The sequence below is a fragment of the Plasmodium reichenowi genome, chromosome 4, assembly GCF_001601855.1.
Source record: "Plasmodium reichenowi strain SY57 chromosome 4, whole genome shotgun sequence".
Lineage (NCBI taxonomy): Eukaryota > Apicomplexa > Aconoidasida > Haemosporida > Plasmodiidae > Plasmodium > Plasmodium reichenowi.
The window spans coordinates 687,602-700,941 of NC_033649.1; the positions used below are offsets into that span (position 1 = coordinate 687,602).

The following is a 13,340-nucleotide window of genomic DNA, read 5'->3' on the forward strand; positions in this document are numbered from 1 at the left end:
ATATCTGCAAAACTTCGTGCCAACATAGTACATACATTGGCATTGATATCAGAATTAGTTAGTTGATATTGTCCATGAGCAGTTGATATTGACGCCCCTTCATGTAGGGCTGCAAGACACACCTCTGCCAATAAGGTATCATTATTAATTTTTTTAGAATCACTGATATTTTCCAAATTTCTAACGCATAAATTTAATCGTCTATAAGGCGCACAGGCTCCTTCACCCTTACCATTACTACCCCTTATTTTTTTCTCATCACATTCACCGCCATGTACTTCAGAAAAACGTTTTTCTGTTCCAGCTTTACATGGATAACTTTTACCGTTAGTAGCATTAGTATGATATCTATAATCAAGGCCACATGAACCAGAAGGCGTTTGTTGATCTGTTGGAGCGTCCTCAAATCTTGCATTTGATAAACTTCCTTTCAATTTCTCAATATATTGTTTAGCCTCCTTTTTCACTGTTTCGTTGTACACTTTCTTCCCTATCCTATCAAATATATTTTTGGCGGTTTCATCCTCAACATTTCCACCAGGACGAACTTGCGTCACCACCATTTTTATATATCGTTCGTGCACTACATGATGTCATACATACATACGTGGTAAGTGGTGGTATTGTGGAGTGGTGTTTGGTGGGTGTATGTATATGTATGTAGGTATGTAATTGTGGGTTTGTATGTATATATATATTTTATATATATTAATAGTTGTAATATTATAATATATTATATATATATATATGTATGTAATAATAATTATTAGTTATATATATATATTTTAAAAAATTAAAATATATTAATAAATTTAAATATATTCAGAAATATTATATTTTATAAAAAATATTATATTTTATTTCTATATATATTTATTTATATATATTACATTATTTTGTTTTATGTTTTATTTATTTAGTAAATTTATAAATCAGAATAAAAAAAAAATACGAAAATACAAAAATAAAAACATACATAAAATTATATATACAAGATGTTAGTATATTTTTTTGACTATATTTTAATTTATAATATATATAGATATATATATATATATATAAATATTAGAGGTAAAAAGAAAAAAGAAAAAAAATAGAGACAAAATATGTCGTTCCGTTTCTATCTATCTATATTATCTATCATATTTCTACATAAATATATAGATATATATATATATATATATATATATATATATAGTTATATTTTTATATTTATATTTTCCATTATATTAAAAATAATAATACATTATAAATATAATATTTATTATTTTTATTTTATTATTATATATATTATAAAAAATATATATATATATATATTATATAATATATTATATATAATATATTATATATAATATTATATATGACATATTATGTAATGTAAGGTAGATATAATTTCGAGAAGAAGAACGTATCGAAAAAGAATTAAAAAATAAAAAATTTTCGTAACAAGAAGATAAAAAAAAATTTAATATATTAATAATTATAAGAATTTTAAAATTTATATTTATTTAATGTTATATATATATATATATATATATATATATATATGAGAATACATACATACATATATACATATATATACATATAAACATATACATATATATAGTAGCATACGTATTCCTCAAACATAAAAATATACATACATATATACATATACATATATATATATAATTTTTGCATATGTCGGTGCACTATTTCGATTATCGGTACTTACCATTTCGATTATTTGTATCTACTATATCGATTATTCGTATCCACTATTTCTTCGATGTCGATTTATGGTATCTTCCATATCGATTATTCGTATCTACTATATCGATTTACATATTTTTTGTACGTATAACGAAATATAGTGGTGATATTGCCACAATTTGTGAATGTAATACCACAGTTAGTGAATGTAACACCAAATATTGTAAATGTAATACCAAATGTAGTGGATATAATACCACAAATATAGTGAAGAGGTCTGATATTAGTAGTGTCAATACCAAAAATAGTGGATCTAATAACAAATATAGTGATAACCTACGACATTAGTAGTGATAATACCAAAAATAGTGGATCTAATACCAAATATAGTGGATATAATAACAAATATAGTGATAACCTACGATAATAAGTAGTGGTAATACCAAATATAGTAATTATAAGATTAACATTACTACAGATATGACCTAATATAGTAATAATAAGACCAAATATAGTAAAACGTTCTGATATTAGTAGAGATAAAACTACAATTAGTAGTGATAAGACCTAAAATAGTAACAATAAGACTAAAGTAAGTAATGTTAAGACGAAATATAGTGAAGATAAGACTAAAGTAAAGTTAAGACAAAATATAGTGGAAATCTACGATAATAGTAGGGATGAGACAAAAAACAATGGTGACACAACCACAATTTGTAAATGGAAGACCAAATATGGTAAATGTTATACCAAATATAGTGAAAAGGTCTGATATTAGTAGAAATTAGACTACTATTGGTATAGTTAAGGGTTAAAATGGTAAAGATAAGACCAAATATAGTGAATCTAATACGACAGTTACTACAAATGCATGATATTAATAGGGATGAGACGAAAAATAGTGAATATAAGACCAATATTACTACAAATGTATGATATTAGTAGTGATGAGACTAATATTAGTATGGTTAAGGGATACCTTAGCACAGATAAGACGAAAATAAGTGGTGATAATACCACAATAAGTAGTTGTGAGACCAAAAATAGTGAATACAAGACAAAATATAGTGAATGTAATACCACAGTTAGTAAAAAGCTACGATATTAGTGAATATAAGACGAAAATAAGTAGTGATAATACCACAATTTGTGAATGTAATACCACAGTTACTACAAATATATGATATTAGTAGTGATAACACCACGATTAGTAGTGATAATACCAAATATAGTGAATGTAACACCACAATAATTAGTGATAAGACCGTAAATAGTAAAGATAACACTAACATTAGTACACATAAGACCAAATATAGTGAATATAAAACCACAAATAGTAACAATAAGACTAACATTAGTAGATATAAGAACAAATATAGTGAATGTAAGGACAAAAATAGTGAAAAGCTACGATATTAGTAGTGATGAGACGAAAATATGTAGTGATATGGCTCAAGTTGGTATAGTTAATGGTTAACTTATTAGTGATATGACTACAATAAGTGGTGATAATACCACAATAAGTCGTGATAAGAACAAATATAGTGATGACACAACCACAATAAGTAGTGATAATACCACAATAAGTGGTGACACAACCACCAATAAACTTACAGATAATGAATGGAATCAGTTGAAACAGGATTTTACTGCACAATATTTAACTCATATAAGACCTAACTTACTATTAAATAATGAGTTATTAGATGATAATATTTATATGGATACCCAACCTAATACTTTATATTTTGATAATTATGATGAAAAACCTTTTATTACATCCATTCAAGATGGATTTCTTGATAGTGCTCGTGAAGAAGTTACTTATAATATTGATTGGAATGTTCCAATAAACACACATATGTCTTCTAATATTACTCATACTCTTAAGGACAATAGTTTATATACTGGAATAGATTTAATTAATGATTCATTAAACAGTGATCAACATATTGATATTTATGATGAAGTGTTGAAAAGAAAAGAAAACGAACTATTTGGAACCAAAAATCCAAAAAGTACAGGTACATATAATGTTGCCAAACAAATATATGATGACCCCATACTCAATCAAATAGATTTATATCACAAATGGCTAGACAGACATAGAGATATGTGCGAAAAGTGGAATGATAGCGAACGATTGAACAAATTGTATGAAGAATGGAATATGGAACATAATGAACATCTTTTGGATACACCGCCATCAACTCTTGATGATATTCATAAAATTAATGATGAAACATATAATATCATTAGTACAAACAATATATATGATCATTCAAACATAAAAATCCCCCTTGATAATATTGGATCAACAAATATGCCATATATTGGTATTACAACGCACCAAAATAATGGATTACAAACCAAAAATTTACGCACAAATATATCTATGGATATACATTTTGACAAACAAAATAATAATGTGGTAACCACTAATGTAACACATGAAGACGGTCATTTGGAAAATTTCTACAATTTTTAATGATATAAAAAATAATTATCATGAAATATATGATCTCGTTTAATTGACAATGAAGACAATTATATGGATCCAAAAAGGAATGTTTTTAGTGAATCTATTAATAAAAAAATTAAATGAGAAACATATTCTCATATCTAATATATGGAATATATAATATAACAAATATATATATATATATATATATAACGAATTTTTTTTTTTTTTTTAATAATTATAAAAATAAAAAAAAAAAATTAAATTATGGATATATTTTTTATTTTGACATTAAATATTTTCATGCTATATATATAATATTTGATTAATATTAAATATATATAAATATATAAATGATTATTATTAAAATACAAAAATTGAAAGAATATATTAAATTGACAAAGATGAAATATTTTATGTTTTTACTCATAATATTTCCTGTTTATTTTTTTATCGTTTGAAATAATTTTTATGATTTCTTTTTTTTTTTCATCCAGAATATTTGTTACATGTGTGTAAAACTTTGTCATATATTTCTCAATTTTTCTAAATAAATAATAAAAAAAAAAAAAGATTATATATATATATATATATATTTTCCTTTTTATATATAATTAATTCCTTTTATTTTATTTTTTATTTATTTTCCTTCTAACTTTTCTAATTTTTTAACAATATATGAATTATTATAATGAAAGGTCATATATAATATATCATTATTTATATTCATATACATTTTATAATTTGTGATATAATTTTCATTAGATTTTTCTTTTCCTTTTGTGGGTTCTACATTAAGATTATTATATACGTTGTTAATTTTTTTCATTATATCATTTAAATCATCTAAAAAAATTTAATCATATAAATAAATATATATATATATATATATATATATATATGCACATATTTATTTTTTTAATCTTTATTTTTCTTACAACTTATGGAATTATCTATATATTCAATTTTTATTAAACTTGTCCCTTCTTTGCTTCTATCATTAATGTTATCTTCATTATGTCTATAATAAAATAAAAAATATATATATATATATATATTGTGTCATTTTAAAAATATAAAATTAATACCCTACATATATAATTGTATCGTTTAATTTTTATTATTTTACTATGATCGTATGTTAACACTATAATATATATATATATTATTGTCTACTATCATGTCATATCATTAAATTAATTATGTTACTTATTCGAGAGTAAAGAAAAATTACAAGGCATTAAATTTAAAATATGTATGAAAAATATAAAATTGTTATATAAATGTTCATAAAAAGAATATAAAAGATTTGCTAATATAATTCTTATGTTCAGAACATATTGTTCAAATAGTTTTTTTAATTCCTTTTTTCTTCTTGTAATACTATTAGGATTATCATCCCTAATTTTTATTTCTTCACTTAATTGATCAAATGTTTTCATAAAATTTATTTGCAAATAATTAATTCTATCTCTAAAATATAAATAAATAAATATATATATATATATATATATATATATATATATATATGTGTATCAAATTAATGTGTTTCAATATTTTATTACACATAATATTTTTTTTTTATATTTACTTGCTTAATTTCTCGTAATTCTCATAAATGTGAAAAAAAACAAAATAGCTAATTTTCTTTGATAAAACTTTTAAATAAATAGCTAGCTGAAAAATGTCATTAATATACTAAAAAGTGGAAAAAAAAAAAAATAATAAATAAGAAATATTCACCAAATGAACGATATTTATAAGTCTCAACTATTAATAAACAAAGGAACACACACATAAATATATATATATATATATATATTTATTTATTTATTCATTTACTTATTACGTTATACTGTTCCTTTTTAATTATTCATTATATTATACTACAAAACTTACTTCATTTTGAACCTTTTGAAAATTCTTATTGTTCTCATCAAACATCTGTAAACTTATAATTTGAGAAAAAAATTGTTCAAATAAATCAAATATAATTTTTTTTTCAAATTGAAATAAATTAGTTAATTCTATTTTATAATATAAATGGTTTGGCAAATATATAAATGAAGACATGGATTTTTTATTTATCTTTATATTTTGAATTTGTATTATATTATTTTTCGGAGTCTTTTCATTTAATATATGATTTTTATATATCATATAAGACATATCATATGATATGTATAATAAATGTTGAGAGTTTTCTTTCTTTTCCTTCATAATATTATTATAATCATCAATTTGGAGAACCTTACAAATGTAGTAAATAATATATGAACAGATATATAAAAAAAATTTAATATCACAATATTTTTTATTGATAATAGAACTTGTTATATAAGTTTGAATGTCTTCTTTGTATTCAAAGATTTTTGGTTCATATGTATTTTTCTGTTTATTATATTCTTTTAATTTTTTAACATTAAAAAGATGATTTCCTTCATTTTTATTAATATCAAACATATTATTTATATGATTGGATTTTTTGTTATTATTTTTTTTTTTTATATTTTCCTCATTACGTTGCTCAATTTCAATAACATTTTCTTCTTTTTTAAATATACCTTCATCTTTTTGTTCATACTTTAATTTATTTATAAACATGTCGAAGGTGATCAATTTGTCATTATATTCTTCAATATTATTATTTTGAGAGAAAAGTAAATTATTAACATTTTGAAAAATCTTGAAAAAAAAAAAAAAATTATTTACAATAGAATTATTAGATTTGATATCTAATTCGTAAATATTTTTTATTTTCTTGAATATATTTATTTTATAAATACAATTCTGTATATCTTTAAATTTGTTTTCAATATTTATGTAGTCAATATGAGAATTCACATTTTTATCTTTTAATATAATAATATTATCATTATTATTATAAGAAGTATTATTATTGTTCGTCTTATATGTTCCTTTTTTCACATTTTTATTTTCCATGGTATATAATATATTCATTTTGTTATTTTTTAATACATTTATATTATCATTAAGATTATTATTATTATTATTATTATTATGGTCATTTTTTATTTTATTTTTATTTCCATTTTTTATTTTTTTTTCATTAGCATCTACCTCTTGTTCTTGTACAACAGTTTGATAATTACTTTTTACGTTTTTATAAGAAATAATACCTTTTTTAATATGATAAATTAAAACATAAAAGATTAAAATATTATTTTTTATTTCTTCTTTTATAGATAAATAATTTATCATTTCATTATTTGTAGACACTTTTTTATGCCCTTCATCATTTATATTAATTTTATTATTGGTACATGTTGATTTTATAATTTTGATTTTATTATTAAATATATAAACATTTGCATTGTACAAATTATCTATGTCTTGTTTTTTTTTTATAACAGATTGTACAAATTCGTTAGAACATTTTATTCTTTTTATAATTTCTTCTTTATCAAAATTTTTCCCATCAATTTTAACAATCATTTCATAATACTTTTCTAATTTTTTTATTTCTTTATTTAATTTATTTATCATATTTTCTAATTCTTTCATAAAATTATTATAAGTCTCATTAAATTTTTCAAACAATGATACATATGTTCTATAAAAATTATCAAAATTTTCTATTTTTTCTGATAATATTTTTTCTATATTATTGATACAAGTTTGTATGTTTTGTTCTTCTACTGAATCATTTATAATATTTTTGTACATATGTATTAAATTATTTAATTTGTTTGTAGATATTACATATATTTCTTTATTTTTTAAGAATTTCTCCTTCAACTGACTATAAGCTTGATTTATGATTATCTCATTTTTGTTAAATATTTCGCATAGGTGTGTTTCATCTATATGCTCAAAATAATTACTATATTTTATCTTTTCTGTGGTTGTTTTTATTTTTAACAAATATTCAAAAAAAATGTTTTTGAAATATTCATAATAATTTGTTATAAAAGGTTGAAAACTTTCTTTGAGATTATTAAAATTGAATAAAATGTTATCATAACTTATAGATGTATCAAAACATATTTGTGGCAACAAAAAAAAAAAAACATTCGAATCTTTATGGACTATAATATTTTCATCTTTTTGTTCTGATATATTTTCTTTTTTCTTTTTAATATTTCTTGAAATTATTTGGCTTTTAATATAACTAATATTATTTTGTATCAGACTTTTGTGATATATACAAAAAGGTTGAATATTAATATTTGTATTATTCTGTTCTAACTTTGATTTGTTTTTGTTTTTTTTTGAAATCCTATTACTCTTACAATTCTTTAATAACAGTTTTATATTATATTCATAATTTGTATACACATATTGAATAATATTTGATATATCATAAATATATACATATTCTCCATTTATAAATTGATTTATTAATTTTATTTCATTCTCCTTATTTTTATTATTATCTTCTTTTAAAATAAATTGTTGTGTTTCATTATGTATATCATTCGACTTTTTTACATTCTCAATTTTTTCATTTTGGCTAGCTATCTTTGTATTATTATCACTATCATTATTTTCTTTTTCTTTTTTTTCTTTTTTTTCTTTTTTTTTTTTTTTTTTATTTTTTTTTTCCTGATCATTTTGATTTTCTTTTTGGCTAGCTATTATTTTGGTTTCTTTTAATAGAGAAAAAAAAAACTTGGAAGAATATTCCTTTAAATCTGTAGCAATAAAATCACATAAATATTGTACCTTTTCATTTATATTTTTAATTATTTGTTTTAATTTGTCCACTAGGATATTATTCATATTTATTAAATTATTTAATTCAATATAATCTTTACATTTTAAACAATTTTTTACATTTTCATTGTATTGTTTAAAATGTAGATAGTAGTTTATTTTTAACTCTTCATTTTCCTTTTTGCACATGAAAATATTTTCACACATTTTATTTTCAATATTTATATTGGATAATTGTAAATGAGTTCTTAACATTTCTATAAATTGAAAAAAGGATAATAAAAAGTAATCATCTCTTAAATTTATAATATTATAATAATTTAAAATATTTTCAATATATTTTTCAAAAGTAATTTTATTTTTATTAATGACTGCAAGACTATCATCTTTGCTACAAATACTTTTATTATCTTCTTCGCATTTTAATGTTTCATTATTTATAATAATATTATCATTTATATTGTTATCATGATTGAATTGGTAATTAACATGAGGAATAATAATATTATTATTATTATTATTGTTACTATCCATTATAGTTGTATTATAAAATGGTTTCTCAATATTGATTAAATTGTTTTCATGTACAATATGTACATTCTTATTTATTTTAGTTTCTTTTTTTTTATAATTGGAACTTTTTTTCACACCTCCTTTCCTTTGTTTATGCACCATTTTGTTCTGCTCCTCATCTTTAATAAGTAATAAAAATTGATCAAAATTGAAGAGAATAAAAAAGATTATATCTCTATAACATATCAATTGTTTATAAATTTCATCATACATTTTAATATATTCTTCATAATAGGTATTTAAATATATATAAAAATCTTCATAAGTTTTACAAAAAAAAAAAAAATTGGAAAAATAATCTTCCTTATGTAATTCGATTCTTTTTTTATATATTGATTGATAATTATCTTGTAACCTTTTTAAAAAATAATTTAAAACTTTATCATTAGATAAATTTTTTATAAAGTTTTCAGAAATTATTGAGAAAACATAGCACGATTCTTCTTTATTTAATTGATTTATTATATGAAAGAAAAAAAGACACTCACATTTAGAATATTTTGTATATATACAATTATATAATTTCATTATATAATCATTGAAAGAATTTAATAGTTGTGAAAAGAATAATTTATTATTTTCATTTTCTTTATGAATTAAATTATTTATTTCGATTTTATTAAAATATATATTTTGTGTTAATTTTTTTTCGAACTCTTCTGTTTCTATATTTATCATATTTATAGATTCATTATATTTCTTTTCAAAATTGGATATGAATAATTTCATTTCTTCATTTATTTGTGTAAAAGTATTTTTAATATTTTTCCATTTTTCTTTAATTATATTTTTTTTTTCTCGTATTTTTTTTTTCATTTGGTTAGTTAAATCTCTTTTTAAATTTTCAACAACAGTGTAAAAATTGTTGTCTTGGAAATTATTAGTTAATATCATTTTTTCATATATATTTGTTAAAAGTATATCTTCATAATATGAAATTATACATTTATAGTTATATCCATATTTAGGATTAGATTCTTTCTGATTGACAAAATTTTTAAGGCTAATAACCTCATGGATATAATTATCTATCCTATCAAACATATTTTCTATATTTTCTTTTAAGCTATTGATTTTTAATAACGTTTCTCTTTTTATATCATCTATATAATTATTTATAATATTATGATATTCCTTTATGACATGGTTAGAAATATTTTCACATTTATCTAAATATCTATTATTAATTTTTAGCTTCAACTCTTGCAGTTTTTTAAATGGTTCATTATTTATAAAATTATTTAATTTTGATATATCATATATATCATCATTTGGTTTTATTAAAATACTTTTATTTTTTATAATATTATCCTTTACTTCATCTTGTAAATTCTCCTTTTTATTATTATTCTTTTCAGATTCATCAAATATATTTTTAGAACATTCATTTGGTATATTATTACTACGATTGTTATCATTTGAAATCATATCATATCTTTTATCTTTTTTTCTATTTACATTTATAACTTCAAATATGTCTTCTTCATTATTTTTTATATTTATATTTTTCATATCCCTTTCTGATATAATTACGTTTATATCTTTTTCCATAAATTCATTGTTTCTATTAACTTTGAAATTCTTTATATCGTAAAATTGTTCTTTTGCTTTTTTTTCTTTAGTTAAATTCTCTTCTCTTTTCTTTTTTTCTAAAAAGAAGGTGTTAAAATTTTTGCTGAAAGTTGAAGAGTCTTTCATATTTTGAAATGGAAAGGATATAGAACTTAAACAAAAAAAAAATAAAAAAAAAAATAAAAAATAAAATAAAATAAAAAAAAAAAATAAATAATAATAAAATAAAAATAAAAAATTTATTTTATAATAAATATTGCCATTTTTTCATTTAAAGGCTTCTTTGAGAAAATATTTATGCTTATCATTTGTGATGTTAGATATATATATATAAACACAAATACATATATGTTACATAAAGTATATTATATGTACATATATATATATATATATATATATATATATATATATATATATATTTATTTATTTATATTAAATATAAATGAAGCAACGTATAAATATGCATAAATGTATTTATCAAAAAAGGTGTGTATAAAAAGAATATACTCATAAAAATAAAGATTAAGAAGGAATACAAAATTTTCCAAAACTAACGAGCGCAATTATTTTTTTGTCTTTTTCTATGCTCAAAGGACGAGGGGAAAAAAAAAAAAAAAAAAATGAAAACAATAAATATAGGATGCTTTTATTTTTTTTAATTATTATATTTTATAAATTATAAAACATATAACATAATTCGAACAATAAGTCTTTATAAATTTAAAAAAAAAAATTTTCTTTTCAAAAGTATATTATTTTTATAGACATATATATATATATATATATATATATATATATTCCCTTTAGTATATTAATATAATAAAAATAATACTCTTATAGATAACCTTTCCATAAATATATCTATCATTATTTCATATTTTCTTACGTTAAATGAAAAATATTTTTTAAATATATAATATACATGATATAAATTTTTTTTCTTTTATAATGTATATATATATATATATATATATATATATTTCTCTCTTTTAAAAAAAAAAAAAAAAAGGGAATAGAATTAATCACCTTCCATTTTAACATAAAAAAAAAAAAGTGTAATTTTTTTTATTTTTTTCATATAAAAATATATGAATACCTTTTTGTGTACTTAATTTATATTTTCTTGGTAATATGTTTTTATTTTAAATATACACATTAATTTTGGTTAAAAACTTCTTTTAATAAGTGTCTACAATGTAATTTTTTTTTTTTTATATATAATTTTAAGAGCTATACATGCACTTCATAAAAAGTGTTATGTTTCATAACATATACTTAATTATTTATTTATGTTTTTTCTTTTCTCATTTTAAAATCCTAAAAAAAAAGCATGACAAAGTTGTAAATAAATAAATACATATATATATATATATATATATATATATATATATATATATATATATAAATATATGTATGTATGTATGTGTTTTATTCCTTAAAATTTAAATTATTTCAAACAATACAACACTTTTATTATTTCTTTAAAAAAAAAAAAAAAAAAAAAATTTATGTTTAACATTTTATTATTTTTTTTTTTTTAATAAATATAACAATTTTCATTGTTGATACATATATGTCATCTATATTTTATGTTTTAATTTTTTAAGAAACTGGTGTCATAATAATTCAGTTTGGATTATATATATATATATATATATATATATTTATTTATTTATTTATTTATTTATTTATTTATTATATAATTAATATAGGATTTGTAGGGGAAAAAAAAAAAAAAAAAAATTAATACACATACATATATAAACTTTATATTATTATATAAATATATGATCATCTTAAAACTTTGACAATTTAAAAAAAAAAATAATAAAAAAATAAGTAATAATAAAATATTATAACATACCCCAATGAGTTGTAGTGATTATAGTAATAATTCCGATACAACCACAAGTGGTGGTACAACTTCAAATGAAGAAGAATATGCAAAAGAAATCCAAACAAAAATTAAGAGAGCTATTGAAAATATTATTTTGAATGAATGGGAAAAAAAAAAAAGAACTAGACTATTTACATTTGAAGACAAAATTAAAAAAAGAAGAAAGAGCTTAAAGATGAACAAATATGGATACAAAATAAAAGAAAAAAAACTGAAAATTTTTTAAATTGAAAATATATAGGAAGAAATATATATATATGTTTTATATTGCTACGTTAAAATAATTAAGGATAATTGTCACACACAAAAAAAAAAAATATATATATATATATATATTTAATTTATAATGTTAAGAAGAAAAAACTGTTGGAAGGTTTATTATATATGTATATATAATGGCTAGTTTAGTATTTACAAGATAACCAATCTTTTTTTTTTTTTTTTTTTTTTTTTTTTTTTTTTTTTGTT

The 13,340-nt window shown here is 19.3% G+C and overlaps 2 protein-coding genes and 1 pseudogene across 2 annotated transcripts, besides 1 other annotated feature; 2 read left to right on the plus strand and 1 right to left on the minus strand.

Annotated features, from left to right (window-relative positions):
* Nucleotides 1-3,292: 3,292 nt before the first annotated feature.
* Nucleotides 3,293-4,180, plus strand: PRSY57_0418800 (erythrocyte membrane protein 1; annotated as a pseudogene; the record flags this gene model as incomplete).
* Nucleotides 3,293-4,180: a sequence feature.
* Nucleotides 4,181-4,575: 395 nt separating this feature from the next.
* On the minus strand, nt 4,576-11,101 carry PRSY57_0418900 (hypothetical protein; the record flags this gene model as incomplete). Its single annotated transcript, XM_012906042.2, has 6 exons — nt 4,576-4,699; nt 4,810-4,999; nt 5,092-5,174; nt 5,363-5,626; nt 5,745-5,851; nt 6,053-11,101. The coding sequence occupies 6 exons, from the start codon at nt 11,099-11,101 to the stop codon at nt 4,576-4,578; spliced, it is 5,817 nt and encodes a 1,938-aa protein (XP_012761496.2).
* A 1,742-nt stretch (nt 11,102-12,843) lies between these two features.
* PRSY57_0419000 (hypothetical protein) lies at nt 12,844-13,098 on the plus strand (the record flags this gene model as incomplete). The annotated part of the gene is made up of 1 exon (XM_012906043.1): nt 12,844-13,098. One exon carries the CDS (start codon nt 12,844-12,846, stop codon nt 13,096-13,098), a length of 255 nt encoding a protein of 84 aa, XP_012761497.1.
* Between the last annotated feature and the right edge of the window lie 242 nt (nt 13,099-13,340).